Raw genomic sequence first — 19,923 nt, 5'->3', positions numbered from 1 at the left:
TCACAGCCTGTATCATCTGCATCCTTCCTACCAATACGAGATTTTCTGAATTGTGCAGATGGGAAATCTCCCTACAATATATCCTGTGTTCCCTTAACTCTCCACCTCATCCCTGTATGCTCCTGCAAGCAGTATTTTACTGTCCCCCACTGCTATCCTACTATCCCTCCCCCACCCTGCCCCAACCTCCCCCCTTACCCCTGACATGAAGATAGCCATCTGACTGAAAATAGTTGTGTACAAATAAATAATCCTCACACCACCGGAAGTTGTTTTTTTATTTATCAGTTATCATTAACGGTCATATTTTCAGTTGACTGTTCCCTTTCTACTGTTGTCATTACTTTGTCTCAAGCTTTTTTGTGTTTTGTGCCTATAATTTAATGTACAATTAATGTCATGTTCTATGATTCAGATTAAATACTTTTTTAATTTCCTATAACTGTGTATGTTGCACATTTGTTTATAGGAAGAAGCTTGAAAGAATGTTTAGCACTTTACCTGCGTATGAAGGACACTGCCTTTATGGGAATTCGACCGTACAGTAGTGAACCTCTTGAAAACATCCTAAAGGAATGCCTAGGCACAAATACTGTCATGGCAGATATTACTCATCCAAAGTATGTAAATGCTATTATCTGCAGTAAGTAACCTAGAATTAATATCAGATATTAAAAATTATTGCAGCAGGAACAGTACTATGTCTTGAAAATAGAGATTAATACTTTCATGTTGAAGCTGTGGGTTCTCTTTATCAGATGTGATTTTGATTTTAGATAGTATTAAATCATGTACTGTGTGACTGCTAATGAAACTTACTTCATATTCTTATCTTCTTCATTTGTTATTTTGTTAGTCTCAGATACATTTCATTCTGTGCTTGTATAGTACAAACTGTATTCATTCCTTAAAAGGATGATTGGGGTCAAAACACAAATGTGATGGGCATCTGTTTGAGCAATTGGAAATATTAACCACAGCCTCATGGCACATGTGTTCCTTTATGGAATTTGCTGTCAACTTTCCATTGCATTTCAAGGCTATTAGCAATACTTAAATATACAATACTTGAAGAAAAAATAGTTTTCAGTTCCCTCCAGTGAATCCAACTGTGACACAGGAAAGAGTGAGGTAGACAGTTATTATAGTTCTTAGCAATCTTCCTATGGATATAAAGTATTTGAACAACATCAGAAGTTTCCAGAATGAGATTTTCACTCTGCAGCGGAGTGTGCACTGGTATGAAACTTCCTGGCAGATTAAAACTGTGTGCCCGACCGAGACTCGAACTCGGGACCTTTGCCTTTCGTGGGCAAGTGCTCTACCATCTGAGCTACCGAAGCACGACTCACGCCCGGTCCTCACAGTTTTACTTCTGCCAGTATCTCATCTCCTACCTTCCAAACTTTACAGAAGCTCTCCTGCGAACCTTGCAGAACTAGCACTCCTGAAAGAAAGGATACTGTGGAGACATGGCTTAGCCACAGCCTGGGGGATGTTTCCAGAATGAGATTTTCACTCTGCAGCGGAGTGTGCGCTGATATGAAACTTCCTGGCAGATTCAAACTGTGTGCCCGACCGAGACTCGAACTCGGGACCTTTGCCTTTCGCGGGCAAGTGCTCTACCATCTGAGCTACCGAAGCATGACTCACGCCCGGTCCTCACAGCTTTACTTCTGCCAGTATCTCGTCTCCTACCTTCCAAACTTTACAGAAGCTCTCCTGCGAACCTTGCAGAACTCCTGAAAGAAAGGATACTGCGGAGACATGGCTTAGCCACAGCCTGGGGGATGTTTCCAGAATGAGATTTTCACTCTGCAGCAGTGTGTGCACTGATATGAAACTGCAGGGTTCGCAGGAGAGCTTCTGTAAAGTTTGGAAGGTAGGAGACGAGATACTGCCAGAAGTAAAGCTGTGAGGACCGGGCGTGAGTCGTGCTTCAGTAGCTCAGATGGTAGAGCATTTGCCCGCGAAAGGCAAAGGTCCCGAGTTCGAGTCTCGGTCGGACACACAGTTTTAATCTGCCAGGAAGTTTCATATCAGCGCACACTCCACTGCAGAGTGAAAATCTCGTTCTGGAAACATCCCCCAGGCTGTGGCTAAGCCATGTCTCCGCAGTATCCTTTCTTTCAGAAGTGCTAGTTCTGCAAGGTTTGCAGGAGAGCTTCTGTAAAGTTTGGAAGGTAGGAGACGAGATACTGCCAGAAGTAAAGCTGTGAGGACCGGGCGTGAGTCGTGCTTCGGTAGCTCAGATGGTAGAGCACTTGCCCCGCGAAAGGCAAAGGTCCCGAGTTCGAGTCTCGGTCGGGCACACAGTTTTAATCTGCCCAGAAGTTTCATCATCAGAAGTGTTTTTAAATGTAGATTGATGTTGTTTCTTTCTAATAATTCTTTTTATTCTATAAGGAATTCTTAAATAGAAATGAGTAGTCAGCTACAAACATGGAAATTGCTGCTGGTATATAGCAGTACAACACTTTAAACAATTCTGTTCAGTCTTTTGCATGATGTGTTCCTGATGACAACATTTAACATGAATATTATCACAGGAACATGGTACTATCTTATAAACATATTCTACTAATGGTTTTCCATATCTGTGTAGAGTCCACATACTATAAAACACATACTTTGTAGTACTTGAACTGTTGTGCTTGTGTATTGCAGAAAGTAGTGAAGAGGACTTTTGTAGAGATGACATTGTTCCTCTGATCACATCATGCCACCTCAGCAAGATTGAACAAATGAATATCTTATGCACATCTTAAACAAATACGCATGGTTTAAGTTATTAGTCTGATATTAGTGCATTATTGAATTACATCACAATAGCAAAGGTCTGAGAATATTAGCAACCAATGATTGTTTAATATTGTATGTATTTATATTGAACTAAGAGGAGGATAGATTGCTACTCACCAAGTAGAGGAAACATTGAGTGTTAGACAGGCACAGTGAAATATTTTTGCCGTGTCTGCTTGTGACTTGACATCTCCGCATATGATGAGTAACAATCTATCCTTTTCATAATACTGCCATTGGAATTTCCATATGTACAAGCAATATATCATAAGATATTTAAGAACCTTCCAGGAATGATAAATATGAAATAAAAGATAACTGCTGGTGATTGGCTTTGAACCACCCGCAGCATGGCAAGCAGTGATGCTGACCAATGCAGCACACGGATGGCACCAGAGATCATGGCATTGCTCCTTCTCCTTGAGGAACACTGTGACCTGCTGATACAGAAGTCCTCATTGCAGCCTCTTACAGCTCTCTGAATTTAGATCTTGTCACTTGTCTTCTGTGTCGTGGCACTGGTGGGTCCTCACATTCTGGTTATGTTGCTGCATTGTTTTCACTGTGGTGAACATGGAAGATAGCCCCTCCCATCGAAGCTTCATTATCATCGAGTCATTTGTTTCCATCAACCTCCCATTGTTGGCTGGCACCTCTGGAGTGTAATAGGGCTTCATATACAGGCCATGGATGATGTCGCTGGCTTTTGTTTCCTTGATGAATACTCATAATCCTCAACTTTGTATGTGGTGTTCAACAAGCAACAAAGGATATGATACACCCAAAAGCAACACTTTAGTAGATTTCCCTATAGTCGCACTTTCCATGTGGGCACAAAAATCCATACCATATCTGCCAGGATGTAACTCACTCACTAGTGCTTCGTATTATAGTGCTCTTGGTTTTTGTACTGGGTGTCCAGGGTCTGTATCTGAGCCAGCTGCCTTGATTGTTCAGTCTTGGTGATGAGGTTTCGTGTAGTCATCCTGAGTACTGTCCAGTTGAAATGGGAAATTGTTATTGTTTCAGCCTTGTGACTATGGAGTAGAAAGGATTACTTGAAATCTGTGGTGTATTATTTTGCTGTGTTGTATGCAAATGTCACAGTGGACTGTATTATATCCCAGCCTCTCTCTTCAACATCTATGTACATCTACAGCGTGTCTGCCAACATCGTATTAAAGTGTTCTAAGAGGTTATTCATCCGTGGATTGTAGGTATTAGTCATCCAGTGGATGCTGTTGCGACATGAATTCTTTTTTCCACATATTTGATGCAGATTTAGAACACTCGATACAAAGACTATATCAGATCATGGAAATGTGGCACATGCCACTCAACTTGTGCAGAAAATTCAAGAGAGATTAATTATAGGCCTTGTACAATAGACGAAGACATGGAAATAATTGGAATAATTACCTGCTGACTTTAGAAGAAAATTATCAGATATACAAAAGAAAGGCAGAAAAGAAGCTACTACTAAATGACAAAGTGTATGTGACTAACCACTCACTATTTACACTAATTGGTAATATAATATACAAATATTCCAGTATATAACAACAATAACAAAATCTAAAAAAAAGTGAAAACTCTCTTTCTCACTTTCTCATGTGCCCACCTGACGTCGACACACTTACAGTGAAACAAAAAGCAACTATAAACAAAAACCGAGGAAGATGGCAACACTTACAAAAGCAAATGACACTCAGAACACAGAAAATGGCAGTTTAAGCATTATTTTAAAAAATGCTACGACTACACAAAAAATTGGAGCTTTCAACCAGTTTTTCACATGAGGGAAAGCTGCTGGATGTACAATTAATGAATTATAGACTGATGTGTAAGTATAGTTCCATTTTATAATAGAAACTTCCATGAACTGTTGTAATTCTGTTACCTATATATGACAGACCGTGTGAGCATTAATGTTCTCAATGAAGTTTTTCCTATCCAGGTGATTTCCAAGAATGGAGCGATTGCTTGCCCCCTCCATTCACCTGACCTTACAGCTTGTGATTTTTTCCTTATGGGGTTACCTTATGCCAAAGTGTACGAAGAAAGATCTCATAACATTGGTGATCTCAAAGCAAGAATCCGGCTGGAAATCGAGAGAATTCCTCAGGGTATGCTCCGTCATGTGATGGACAGCTTCGGAAATCACCTGCGAGAATGCCACGATTGAGAAGGATGCCATCTTGTTGATGTTATTTTTGAACAATGAAAAAAATATGCTGATGTTTCTTAGATGCTTTTTAATGTAGAATAAGATTGTATGAATAAAATTTTGATATCTGCATCCATGTTTATTTTACACTTATTTAAAAAATGAAGATTTGACTGTCGGACCCTGTATAAGAATAAAAATAAGAATAATTTGTGCTGCTCACTTACAATCATCTTGTAGACATCTGTTTAAGGAGTTGGGCATTCTGACTACTGCTTCACAGTATATTTGTTCCCTCATGAAGTTTGTTGTAAATAATCCACTACATTTCAAAAGGAACAATGATGGAGATAATTAAAATACGAGAATTACTAATGACATTCATTAGTCTGCATTAAGGTTGTGTTTAGAATGAAAAGGAGTGCTTAATGCTGCTCCAAAGTTCTTGATCACTTACCCAGTGATATAAGATGTCTGACAAAAAACAAAGTAAATAATGAAAGCAAACTGAGAAGGTTTCTCCTTGACAACACTTCCCATTCCATAGAAGAATTTCTGTTACTGTAATGTGTGAAAGGTGGTGGATGGGAATTACCAACTCACATCTGTTTTTAAAAAAGGAAAAGAAAGAAAAGTAGAATGAAGAGAGAGAGAGAGAGATTATAAATGTCAGCATGTAGCCATGTTTACTAATTGATTTGCAATGTGAATGTAAAATGATTAATTCTACATTACAATTTATCATGCAAAATGATCCATGTAATACGAAACTAACTGCATGCAGTGGAGTGTGCGCAACTGATCTTGCTGTTATGTTTGTTTAGTTGCACAATGTTGTGTGCTGTTATGTTGATATTTATTTGTGTTCTTATATCAGCCTGTGATATCTTAATCATCACCCAATCCAGCCTTGCTGTTGACCATAGAGTAGATTGTGAAGTAAGTTTATTTGCAAATCCTCGAGATGCTACTGAATTTTTCACTTTGATCTTGTCTCTTTGCTTATTTTCTGCTGTTGGATTTGTAGGCAATTGCTAAGGTATTGTAACTCACAGTATTCTGCTAGATAAATTGAAGTTTTATGGTACTGATGGTATAGCCAACCAATGGATAATGTCATATATAGCCTGAGAATGGAAGTTTTTCACTTAGTTTTTATGTTTTGACTTTCATCTAATAGTGCCATTAAATGGAATCCGTTTTATACTAGCAACAAAGAGTGCTGTGACAGAACAAAACCAAAGATATTTTTCAGTCTCCAAACCTGCTGACATTACGTTTTGTCTGTCTCACAGCTGCATTTCGAAAACTGCAAATTCAATTTGGAAGGTACCTAGTTTTGTGAAATTTAGTATTAAAACATGTACAGCTTTTCTCCTCTTTCCTTTCCTGTTATGCACTATATGCATATGAACTGTGCGTCCCACTCATTAACTGTGCACATAGATTGCTGAACACTAGTCCCAATCAGAAGATTTTTTTAGTAATAGCACACCACATATTTATAAATTTTTTAGAGGATAAGAATGCACTATAAAAAGGCAGTGAAATGAAAACATGATACATGGAAAAAAGTTTGTAAACTGTTTATTATTTGAAAAGCAGTGAACTTAACTCTTAACACATTCATCCCAGTGTGAGACAAGATGGTCAGTACCTTAATGAAAAATGTTTGCAATTGCCTATGGAATGGGCGAGCACAAGTTGCCCAGATTGTTTTGACTATGCTGGAAAAGTTTCGCTGGGAAGCCCTTACACATTCCCGATCTCTCCATTCAGTTTCCATATTTTTTGTGCCCTGAAGAAACACATTTGTGGCTGCTGATTTGATTTGGATGAAGGTGTACGCACCTGCTTGTAGTTGGTTCTGTAAGCAACTGAAAATATTTTTCCATGACATTGGCCATGTTGTCTCACTTGGGATAAATGTGTTAACAGCCAGAGTGATTATGTTTGAGTCTCGTTTCCATTTGACTGCCCGTTATAGGCATTGTCAGTGCTTATTCAATGTGTAATATATCCTTAATTACTAGCAGAATAAAAAGTGAAAGAAATACTAAATCTGCTAAAAAGAATGCAATGCATTAAGATAGGGTTGCTTCAGAAAAGGCACATCACAAATGCAAAGACATGATGCGATTACTACATTAACATGCATCAAATTGGAATTTATGATCATATATTGTATTTCATCAGCTTCATTGCACTTTCTGTACCATTGCTCTTTATCTGTGCTTTTTGGTGGATCATGCTCTGGTGGCTGTTGCACATCATTATTTAAAAGCATCTTGATCGTGAAAATGCTGTAATGATTTCCACATAAAAGAGGTAATGAGTATTGAATGGGACTTCATAAAAAAGAATGCACACGTTCAATTTTGTATGTACACGACACAAAAAGTTATTGATAATTGTGCTGTCAAACAATGTGTGCACAGTCCTGATAAATGGATTTCTTACGTAGAACTCCAACAACAAAATTAATCTATTCTTGGCAAAGGAATTCTGAAAATGATTGCATGCATATTTAACAAAAAAAGATTATTATTATTATTATTATTATTATTATTATTATTATTATTATTATTATTCAATAAATGAGAAAGTATGTAGAGCACAATATACATACCTTCAACCATTTTGCAAGCAACAGTCGAAGTGAGTACAATAGGAAGAAGTCCTCACTTCCCAACTTTTGTCTGAGAAAAAATTAAAGGAGATTTAAAAATTATCCATGACATTTCTTTTGTACACAGCCTGTGGGCTATAACCAATATTAGTTCTCTTATACATTACATTATATTCATTTTCCAGCACATGGTTGTCATACAGAGTAATTATTCCATCACATGATGATGATGATGATGATGATGATGATATGTCTTTTACAAGATCTGTTTGAAGTGATACATAAATTATGTTTACTTTCTTGTCAGCTGCTACCTGTATTAACTATGCTGAGAAATACAATACTTTTAATATTGCATTGTGTTTGTGTGTGTGTGGCTTGTACAACATACCTATAAAATAATTATACCATACAGATGAGATTAAGGAAATAAAGTATTTATGTTATTAGGGAAAAAACTATGGATTGTATTAAATCAGTTGGTTTTCACTCTTAAACTCCTATTACATTTCTGCATTCTCCTTTTTGTACATCCAAGCACTTTTTCCTTAAGATCTATATTTAGGATTCTGTTTTTTTTATTTACTAGTAAAGAAAAGTAACAGTAGTATTTTCAGGGACTGTAGTATGTCATTTTATTTCAAAGGAGAGCACATCTCTGACTTCGTAATAATTTAAATAAATAATGAGTGCATTACTGCCGATTGAATAATATAACTAAATTTCAGAAATAAGTAAACATTGTGAGGTTAAATATAATTTGCCAATGACATCAGAAATAAAAAGTATTTTCTGCTTATTTTGTCCATGTAGCCCAGTGTTTCAGACAAATCAGACAGAAATTACAAAAACAAAATCTTTCTCTGGATGGTTACAGACTCTTCATTACGGGTGTTTTGGCAGATAGAAAGCCAGTTGATCTTCATATCTTCCGAAATTATGAGTCTCCAAGCAGTATCCTGGGTGTTCAACATACAGGCTTCTTCTTGGCTCCTCCAATACCTGAAGAACAACTTGTGTGGATGGCAGCACGTGCTACTGGAGCAGCACCATCATACTTTAGGTTAGTTGTGTCAGTTGTTATATTTTAGCAGAGGGTAACTTTTAGATTTTTTTGCTTGTGAACTGTTTGTGTTTCAATAAATTTGATTCTCAGTTAATGGTAAAATGATAAGGAGACGGAGTGGCTGTCCAGTACTTACTCTCAGGAAGTGAAATTCCAGGATTGCTGTCAGACATTTTTGAAAGTGAAATAACAATTCCAAGCTTTCAGACCTGTTAGTTTCTTCCACAGAGAGGAAAAAGGCATAGAGTTGAGGAGGAGCAGCAAGTTACTTAGCACCTAAGTTGAGAGTGGGCCACCAGTTGCGAGAATGAGATGAGACAGACATGAAAGACGAGCCATCTGAGAGTGTGGGAGGTGAAAAAGCATGTTGGTAAGCACTGTTCCAGCTTCATTCCTGAGTTGGTAGGAGAAAGAGTGAGAAATAAAGATGGACTGAGAGGAAGAGAAATGATAAATGGAATGGATAGTGAAATTAATACCAAGGAGGAGGCAGGTGATAAGGAGGGGGAGAAGAGAGATATATGAGAGGGGGAGAGAGGGATAAAGGGAAAAAATGTAAAAAGTACAGTAGATAAGGATATTTTTTAAAAAACAGATGGAAAGGAGAAAATGTAGATGTTTTCAAGGAGGGTTGCAGGATGCAACAGTATGTTGGAGAGCAAGTTCCTATCTCCAGAATTCAGGGATACTAGTATTGGGTGGATGGGAGGACTGAAACGGTCCCTCTGGTGTAGCAGGCACTCATGTCCATTGAGTCACATGGGAGAGCATGCGCAGTAACAGGTTATTTGTACCTAAGGCAGGCAGTTCTTTTGTGTCTGTTTATGCACTCAGTTTGCCATATACTGTATTGGCTCAAATATAAGCTGCAGCCAAAAAAATTTTTTTAAGGGGGGGGGGGAGGAGGGGGGAAGAAATTTGTCACATTACATATTTACAAAAACTGTTCACAATATGGTGATTCTTAATTACAGTTTTTATGTTATAATGCAGATAAGTGCTAGTCACTGCCTGGGCATATGTCACTACTCACTTCACTACCAATATTTGTTTCATCTCTGTCTGAATTTTCGTCACTCTGCCCCCAAAATATGTTGCCCTCACTACCACTACAGAGCTCTTCTTCAACATTTTGATTATAGACTCTGGTGATGTTTTGTGCCATGAAGAATGCACTTACACATAAGGTTGACAGATGGCTTTTCAGTCTTGCCAGACGGAGTGAGAGCATGACCCCCCTGTAAAAGCTAATCAAATAATGTTTTTGGAAATGATCTTTCAGTTGGCATTGTTGTGATATCAAGCACCTGCAGTTTAGACGTCATACCTCCAGGTATAATGAGTAGGTCTGCCTCTGATGCAACGGTTTCATTCTTCATTTCGGGTATAAGGTCACCTGAAATGTGTACAACATTAGCGTAACTTCTTGCTGAGCAGTGTGCCAGACCTATGATTCCAAATAGCTAGCTAGTCTATTATTAATTCAGTTGTCATCCAGCCTTTTTCTTGAGCACAAGTCACTAAACCTTCAGAAAAATTTGCTTTAGGCAAATATATATGCTTCAGAGTGGCAATAGGCAGCAGCTTTCCTTCCTCTGCATTAACTGGTAATATTGAAGTAATTATTATTATTATTATTATTTCAGTTGTTCTTAATGCGACACTTTTTGCCCCCTTGAAGTCCACTGTCTTGTTGCTTGGCATGTCCAAAAGGAGGGATGCCAATCTGGTGTAGAGGGTATGAGTATAACATTACATGCCACTGGAAGTTGTTGAGAGTCTTGGTAAAATATTTTAGCAGTCTTTGTGCTAATAAACTACTTCTTCAAATAGTGGGACAACTTCTGTGCATAAATCTGCATCACAATCTGATATCCCCACAGAATACCGTCTGTGGTATGTTCTTCGCAATTTCCAAAGCTTTTACTTGAATTCTTTGTCGGGAGTTAGGTACCTTGCATTTCCTCTAATCTTGTGTAAAGGAAAGAACTCTCACGATATTTTTTGGCTTTGTGCCACATGCATGGTTCTTTGATGAAACATCAGTTTTCCAGTTTATACTCCAATGCAGTCAGATGCCACGCATTAGATTCATCCATGTCTCACATTTTGTCAGCTTCTCTATTAGATGTGCTCTTCAAATTACAAAAATCTGTGGATTTTAAGTTTGCGTCATAACTGTACTGAATTCTGAAGTTTGTTGATGATTTTCTATTGATGTTATTCATTGGTGAAAATAAAATTTTCTCTTTAATTACAGAAAAAATGTGCCTGCCCTGTCATGTAAAATAACAGAACTGTGGACACAGAAATAATCACCACCTAAGTGAAATGCCAATAATTAAAGACAGTTATATATTTTTTTGCCGTATGTACATTGATTAATTTCTAAACACTAGTTACTTGGTTATTTGAATTTATGGGACAGTCACTGCAGTTGAAGTTTCTTTGATACAAAATAAATATAGTATTTGTAGTGTTGTACAGATACGACATGCCCTAATTTATGTGACCAAATTTTTAAGAAAAAGTGCAGCTTATATTTGGGCTAGTATGGTAAAAAGCAATGCAGTGAATACACATTAACTGATAAACGACAAGGATGTTTAGTATGTTGCTATGCCTTTGATGTTGTAGGATTTGATAATGATATCTCTGGCATAAGTGATAGGGGGTGGATATATGGGACAGTTTTACAATAAAAAACATGGTATGAGTAGGAACTTGGTTGGATATTAGCCTGGGTACGTCATATGGCTTGACAAGGATGTTAAAGAGGTTAGAGGGTAGCAGAAGGTGACAATGGGTAGTGAGGGAAGGGTATCAGGTAAAGGCCTTCATTTGAGTGAGTGATATCCTTTGCAAGGTAATGTATTGAAACATTTGATGCCAGTGTAACTCTTTTTTTTTTAAAAAAAAAAAAAAAAAAAAAAAAAAAAAAAAAAAAAAAGGGACTGGGTTAGTCAGAGGTGAGGGAAAAGCTTCTCCATCTCTTATGACTTTGGTTCTCCCCAATTTCCCCAAAATTACTTAAGGTGAATGCCGGACTGGTTTCTTTGAAATAACATGGGAAATTTTATTCTCTATCCATCCCCAGTCAGAGCTAATAATTTCCAATCACCTTTTCATCAACAGAGCATTAAACCCTACTCTTCCTTTCTTTTCCTTTGGTTTTAGGATAGGTGTGCAAGAACAAAGCCTGAGGGAGGTTGGTATAGACGTTGAGAGATTTGGTGTGCAGCAGATACATTTATTGTAGTTGTACTGTAGAGAAGGGAGCAGTTGATGTGGCAGCTTTTGAAGTTGAGGTGTTATTGCTTTTTGATTGGTTTAAAAAGGATTGACTTTTGGATATGAGTTTCAATGAGATGGAGTTTAATACCAAGGAAGACATTGGATTTGAGTTGGGAAAATGAGGCTAAAGTGTCGCAGGAAGTAGAGCTGTTCATCACCAAGGCTATTTTTTTGTCTCTTTGTAACTCTTTCTCCCCTTGAGACTCAAGTATATGGATCTCGAGCTGGGAGCTTAATAACAGTAGGTAGTCCTCTGTTTCAAAAGATAAATAAATTTCTTCAGAAAATAAGGAATGGTGACCCCTGCCCCCACACACAATCCTTTTCCTACAACAGTCATGTCTTGCATTTCAGTGTATTCAGATTCTCTTTACAGAAAATTGTTGTCACCAAGTGATTAGTACAAGTGGAATACAAAATACAAACTGTATCTTTCGATAGACAAGTACAGTACTAACAAATTGCTTACAAACAATGATTATTTCACTGGTCTAACAAAATATGTTGATAAAATCTATTGATAAAATGGTGCAAGCTTATCGTAATTGCTGCTCTTCAATTAAACTACTGCATTGTCTGGCATTGTGAAGGTTTTCTGCAAATGTAGTAAATGGTACTGCATTGTTACAATACCCTTCAGTTTCTCATGAATTGAAGAAACAACACTTTTACATAAATATTGGAAATATATTAAAATGTTGAAATATGAATGTTTGCCTCTCATCATTCAGGCCAAAAAGACAGCATTGTCACCATTCGTAATTTGTGATGCTGCAAGAAGTCTGAAAAGAAAGAGAGATACTGGCTGTAATGAAACAGTGAGGGTGGTTCATGTGTTGTAAGTTGTGTCTGTGTCATTCAGCCAGTACAAGTATTCCTCACATGCTCACTACAGGTAGGTCTCCCTCATTTTTGGGTCTGAGTAACCTTCCTCATCCATCCTCTCTCCTCCCAAAGGAAGGAACTGTTTGTTCCAAAAACTAGGATAATGTGTGTAATTTTATACATGTCCATTGTCAGAACCAACATTTCTTTAAAAGGCAGGTATTGACCAGCAATTGTATTTCATAATTTTATATATTCAACATCTCATGTGTTGACCAAGTATTGTTGCTGGACCTTGCCTTTTTCCTTATTTGATCATTTCATCTCTGAAAGCTACTAATCCATCTTCTGTTGCATGCTTCTCCCCTATTTTCAGCCAGTCATTGCTCAGTGATTCCTTTGAAACTCTCAGCAATCTCAGAGTCCACATGTGCCTCTGGAAAAATTTTGCAGTTCAAAATCTCTCTGTCACCATTATATAATCTATCAGAAACCTTCCAGTGTCTCCAGCTCTTTTCCACAAACGTAACCTCCTTCCATAATTCTTAAACAAAGTGTTAGCAATGTTTAAATACTGCTGTCTGCAAAATTGTACCAGGTTGCTACCCTTTTTGTTCTTTTCCCCCCAGTCCACGTTCACCTACTGTTTTCCCTTCCCTTTGTTTGCCTGCTTCTGAATTCTTGCCTTCCATCTCAACTACATTTTCTACTCTCTCGTTGTTGTGGTCTTCAGTCTGAGGACTGGATTATGCGGCTCTCCGTCCTGTACAAGCTGCTTTATCTCCGAATAACTACTGCAACCCACATCCATGTGAACCCGCTTCTGTACTTATCTCCTACCCTCCCTCTGTAATTATTACATCCCACCCCCACCCACCTATCCACCCTCCCTCCCCTCTCACACTTCCTTCAAATATTAAGCTGATGATTCCTTGATGTTTCGGAATGTATCCTATTGACTGATCCCTTGTTTTAGTCAAGCTAAGTGACATATTTCTTTTCTCCCAAATTCTATTCAGTGCCTCCTTATTATTTATGTGATCAGCCTATCTAATCTTCAGCATTCTTCTGTAGTACCACATTTTAAAAGATTCTGTTACCTTCTTGACTGAATTGTTTAGTGTCCACATTTCACTTCCATACCATGGTACATTCCAAGCAAATACCTTCAGAAAAGGCTTCCTAACACTTAAATTTATATTTTTTGTTAACAGATTTCTTTATTTCAGAATCATTTTCCTTGCCATTGTCAATCTAGATTTTATATCCTCTCTACTTCAACCATCATGAGCTATTTTACAGCCCATATAGCAAAACTCACCTACTACCTTTAGAATCTCGTTTTGTAATCTAATTCCCTCTGATCGTCTGATTTAATTCGACTACATTCCATTACCATTGTTTTGGTTTTGTTAATGTCATTCTTCTATCCTCATTGACCATTCCGTTCAGCTGCACTTCCAAGTCCTTTCCTGCCTATAATCCCCCCTCTCTTTCATTCTTCCATCTAAACGTCCACATTAAACAATGCCCAGTCCAAGTAATTAATAAGCAGTATTTTATGAAGATTTGAGAGGAGCAAAGATTACAATAAACTTTCAAGTTTACTTTGCTTGGCATGTTGAGATGGCTCAGGTTCTTCGTGTGTAGGGGTCTGATTCTTGAAGTTGAAAATTTAACATTAGGTCCTCACAGTTGGTTGAACTAGATAAACTGGAAGATTGTTGTTGCAGAATTTTGTATGTAAATATATTTTCCACTGACTTTCTTAAATTATAGTATATCATACAGTATTTTGATTTTTCACATTAACAAAGACAAAATTACATTGTTCACACCTATTATACAAAAATACATTTGATCACATCACAGGCAAGCTTACAACTCTCACACTCTGCGGAAAAAACAATATTCCAAAGGGTTTACATCTTTCCTTAACAAATGAATTCCTACTAGTTTTCATTACATTATTTATTTTAATTATCATTTCATAAATGAATACAGAAATAAACATAGTAAACGGAACAGGAAAAAGTGTGCAAATAATTCATAATTTCAAACGTTTCCAAAAAAAAAAAAAAAAAAAAAAAAAAAAAACTTTAAGAACTAGTACCTATCGATTATAACATTGAAACTAAAATATTTTATAAAATAATTCCTCTTCATAAGTTTTAGCTTGAAATAGAACATACTGTATATAAAATTATATGCAGATTCTCAGAAAAGTAACTGAGGTACCCTGTTCAAAATTCGAAAAATAATACCAGTATCGACAACTACTGTTGTAGTACTGAAGTAATGCTAGAGGAGGATGTCACATTACTTGTCTGTGACAGAATTACGATGTCATTAGTTTTTTTATTTTTCTGCCTGAACTTTAATTCCTTCTCCAAATTTTTCTTTGGCTTTTTTACTGATCCCTCTATGACATACATCATGAATGTAGGAAAAGATAGATTGCTACTTACTGTAACGATGAGACTTTTAGTTGCAGACAGGCACAAATAAAATACATTAACACATGAGATTTCAGCCACAGCCTTCATCAGAAAAAGAAAGAGAAACACACACCATTCATTCACACAAGCCACACAAGCAAGCACACCTCATGCGCACATGACCTTCAACTCCAGCAGCTTGGACCAGAATGCAGCTATCATGTGGAATGGAGGCAGCAGCCTGGAGGGGGCAGAGAAGGGGAAGGGATAGCATTGTACAGGTGGAAGGGAGAAGAGTGTAATTCGGCAGAATGTGCAGGGACTAGAATGCCAACAGGCACAGCCTCAGGTGGTTATGGGGTAAGAAGGTGGGGGAAAACGGAGCAAAAAGGAGAGGAGCTGGGAAAGATCGAAGTGTGCGTTGGAAGGTGGTGGCAAACAAAGAGTGTGGGAAACAAGAATGAGTAGGAGGCGATCCAACAGAGAGGATGGTAACTGTTGGTGGAGGGTGTGGTGACAGCGTGTTACCGTACGTTCAGGCTGGGATAGATATGGGATCAGAGACTTTGTTGTAAGGATAACTTCCATCTGTGAAGTTCAATAAATCTAGTGGTGAAGGGGAGGATACAAATGGCTTGGATAGTGAAACAGCCATTGAAATCAAGCATGTTATGTCAAGCTGTGTGTTGTGCCACAGGTAGGCTACTTTGCTCTTGACTTTGGGGGCCTCCTATGCCAGCCTGTTCATGGGCCATTTAGAGGAGGCTTCTTAGCCTCCCAAAACACTGAAACCCTAGTGTGGTTCTGGTTCACTAATGATATCTTCATGATCTGGCAGTGAACATTCACCCTGCTGGACAGCTCTTAGATTGTTATACCAATATAAAAAGCTATGCAGTGATTGCCACAAAACTGGTATATGACATGACTGCATACACAGCTGGCCCAGCCCTTGATGGGGTAGGATAAGCCTGTGACAGGACTGGAATACGAAGTGTTGGGTGGTTAGATTCGACATGTCTTGCACCTGTATCTTCCACTGAGTAATGATTCCTGTGGCAAAGGGCTGGGATTGGGAGTAGCATAGGGATGGACTAGGACATTGTGAAGGTGGGTGGGTGACAGCCCACCACTTTAGGAGGGATGGGAAGGATGTCATGAGGTGTGTCCCTCATTTCGGGGCACAATGATAGGTAATCAAAACCCTGATGATGAATGATGTGGTTCTGTCATTCCAGTCTGGAGTGGTGTTGGGTGACAAAGGGGACACTCCTTTGTGACTGGTTCTTGGGGGGGAGGGGGGGTTTGAGGATTGGATGTGTGACGAGAAATGGCACAGGTGATCTGTTTGCTGACAGGGCCAGTGAAGGCCGTGGTGAGACCCTTAGCATACTGGTCAGGAGAGTTTTTGTCACTGCAGATACAACATCCACAGGTGGCCAGGCTGTAGGGTAAGGATTTTTGGGTGTGAAAGGGATAACTACCGTCAAAATACAGGTAGTGTTCATGGTTGGTGGGTTTAATGTGGACAGAGGTGCAGAAGGAGCCATCAAAGAGGAGGAGGTCAACATCTAGGAAGGTGGCACGTTGGCTTGAGGAGGAACAGGGGAAAGGAGATGGAAAGGAAAGTGTTGAGGTTGTGAAGGAATGAAGACAGGGTGTCTTGGCCCTGAGTCCAGATCATGAAGATATAATCAGTGAACCAGAACCCCATGAGGGTTTCATTGTTTTGGGAAGCTAGGAAGTATCTTCTAGATGACCCATGAATAGGTTGGCATAGGAGGATCCCATGCAGGTATCCATGGCTGTGCCACGGGTGTTTGTATACCTACCTTTTGAAGGAGAATTAGTTGTGGGTTAACATGAAGTGAATAAGGCATATAAGGTAGTGGGTTTGGGAGTCTGAAGAATGATGGGAAAAGTAGTGTACAATAGTGGTAAGACCACAGCATGGGGAATGTTGGTGGTATAAAGAGGTAGCACAAACAGTGAAGGGTTGGTATCCAGGAGGTAAAGGGATGGGGATGGTGGAGAGTCACTGAAAGAAGTGGTTGGTATATTTCATGTGGGAGGCTATATTAAGGGCACTTGGTTGGAGGTGTTGGTCAACGAAGGATGGAATTCTTTTAGTGTTTGCACTAAAAGTAGCCACAATGGGGCATCCAGGATTGTTGGTTTTATGGCTTTTTGGAAGCAAGTAGAAATTGGGTGTGCAAGGTGTCATAGCGGTGAGGAGGGAAATGGATTCAGGGGAGAGATTCTGGGAAGGGCCTAAGGCTTTGAGCAGGGGTTGGAGGTTGTGTTGGACATATGGGATGGGATCACTCTTGCAGCATTTATAGGTGAAGAAAGCAGGTAATTAGCAGATCCTTCTGCCAGTTAGTCACTGTGATTCATAACAACAGTGGTGAAACTTTTTTCTGCTGGTAGTATGACTAGGTCAGGGTTTGTTATGAGGTTGTGTATGGCTATTTTTTCTCCTTCTGAAAGGTTGGTGTTCTGAGGAAGGGACCTGGAGAAGGATGTTGAGGCCAAATTGGAGGTAAGGAATTCCTGGAAGGTAACCAGAGGGTGGTTAAGTTGGAGAGAGGAAGGATCACCATTGGATGGTGGTATGGATTGAGTGAGGCAAAGTACGATGTTGGAATTCGGGTGGTTTGATTGAGAGATTGGCGGGAAAGAAGTGATTCCATAACAAGGATTGGAAGAAGGAGAGGGGGGGGGGGGGGAGTCTTTGACAAGTCCAGCATGGTTAAATTTGGGTGTAAGGCTAAAGCTGAGGCCTTTGGATAGGACTAAACTTCTGTGGAACTGAGGTTTTGGTGGAAAGGTTAACAAGAATATTACAGGAATATTTTGGCCCTAGATTTGGTGGGGTTTTGATAGACAGTTTTGAGGGTTGTAGCAAGTTGAAAAGGCCAGCTAGGCAGGTTTTAGGTGCTATGAGGGATGGAGGAGGAGGAACACTTGGATATGGGTTGGATAGTGGTGCTACAAGGCAGCAGGAGGATATCAAGAGGTTGGAAAACTTATGGAGGTGATATCCGTACAGCTCCTCCAGGTGCTGGAGTGCAAGGGGATTCGCCTTCAGGGCTGTGATATGTATAATGCAGGGATTGCACATTAGCAGTATCTTGCAGAGGGAACAGAGGTGGTTCCGCAGGGATTGCACATTAGCAGTATCTTGCGGAGGGAACAGAGGTGGTTCCGGGATGACTGTGCCATGAAGATGCATTTTTGTAGTTCCATGTTTATGAAGGCCAGGGACGGCAGAACCTGAAAAGATGAAGGTCATTGTGAAGGGAGGGATGGGGTAAAGAGAAAGGAATTTTATGGTTGGACCATTGAGGTGGTGTGGGGGGGGGGGGGAGGGGGAGTTCCATGGTTTAGGCAACATTTAAGAAATAGGATGTGTGATGGGGGTTAAACCGTGGAAAGGGATACTTTTCTGAACTGGTGCATAAAAATAGAGCAGGGGTCTACTGTGGCAGGGATGGTGTAAAAGAAACAGGGATTGATGAGGAAATGAGCCAAATAGGTGTTGATGGTTGTGAGAGGAACCGGATAAGAGAAAAGACACATAAAACAAATGCAGAGAACTTGACAAATAAACAAAAATATGCACAAATACATAAAAATATGCACAAAGAATTCTCTATTCCTGTAATTAATCCTGGTCTCGAAGTACAATAACGTACTGTGTCTACACCCAACTGTTTCCACCCAATTTGCCATATCTCCCTCCCCCCTCCCCCCCCCCCCCCCCCAACTCCCCTCTCATATCCCACCCTCTCCATTTGCTGCTGTCTGCCAATAAATATATCTGCCCATCTTTCTCTGCTCCTCTCCTTTCTCACTCCTTTCTTCCCCACCCGCCTGCCCCACAACCTACTGACACTGAATTTGTTGGCATTCTGGGTCCTTGCGCACTCTGCCAGACAGCGTTTGTCTCATCCCCCACCCATACACTGCTATCCCTTCCCCTTCCCCACCCTCTTCAGATTTCTGCTTGCACCCCCACATGATGATTGCATTCTGGCCCGAGATACTGGTGTTGGTGATTGTCCATGCGTGATATATGCTTGCTTGTGTGTATGAAGAGGGGTGTGTTTCTCTTTTGCTGACAAAGGCCATGGTCAAAAGCTTTATGTAATGGTCTTTTAATCATGCCTGTCTGCAACGTAGTGTGTCTTCTTTGCGATAACTATCAATCCATCTTTTCCTATATTATTGATATTCCTACCTGGAGTTTTCCATTGTTTAATTATATTTATTGCTATTGATTGCCACTTCATCCCTCATCATGATGTAATTTAGAGTGTTATTTTCCACACCTGCCTGCTGCCCACACGAACTTTTGATCCTAGGTCTAACTCATACCCTTCCCTCTCTTGTACCTTAGCGCAATACACACGTACACCCATGCCTCATCCATTCCTTTTCCCCCAATTTCTATATGTTCATAACATATTTGTGTACATCGTTACATATTTTCATGGGGCCTCACACATTTTTGAATACTTTTATGTATTTGTGCATATCTTCATCTATCTGTGCGTATTTTTGTGGACCTATTCATGTTTTTGCTTGTCTTTACATATTTCTTACACATATTTTTTCTCTTATCCAGTTTCCCTTACAACCATGTAACACATTCTTTTGCCCATTTCAGCATCATTCCTGTTTCCCCTATTCCATCCCT

General features: G+C 39.3%; 1 protein-coding gene across 1 annotated transcript in view; it reads left to right on the top strand.

Annotated features, from left to right (window-relative positions):
* The window catches only part of LOC124787783 (85/88 kDa calcium-independent phospholipase A2-like), a 178,575-nt gene that overhangs the window by 110,218 nt on the left and 48,434 nt on the right, over positions 1-19,923 (top strand). Inside the window, exons 8-9 of the mRNA XM_047254684.1 lie at positions 470-620; positions 8,476-8,661. Of these exons, the coding sequence (XP_047110640.1) occupies positions 470-620; positions 8,476-8,661 (337 nt within the window). The remainder of the gene's footprint in view (positions 1-469; positions 621-8,475; positions 8,662-19,923) is intronic.

This window comes from Schistocerca piceifrons, chromosome 3, assembly GCF_021461385.2.
Source record: "Schistocerca piceifrons isolate TAMUIC-IGC-003096 chromosome 3, iqSchPice1.1, whole genome shotgun sequence".
NCBI classification, from domain to species: Eukaryota; Metazoa; Arthropoda; class Insecta; order Orthoptera; family Acrididae; genus Schistocerca; species Schistocerca piceifrons.
This window is presented reverse-complemented; position numbering and strand designations above follow the sequence as displayed.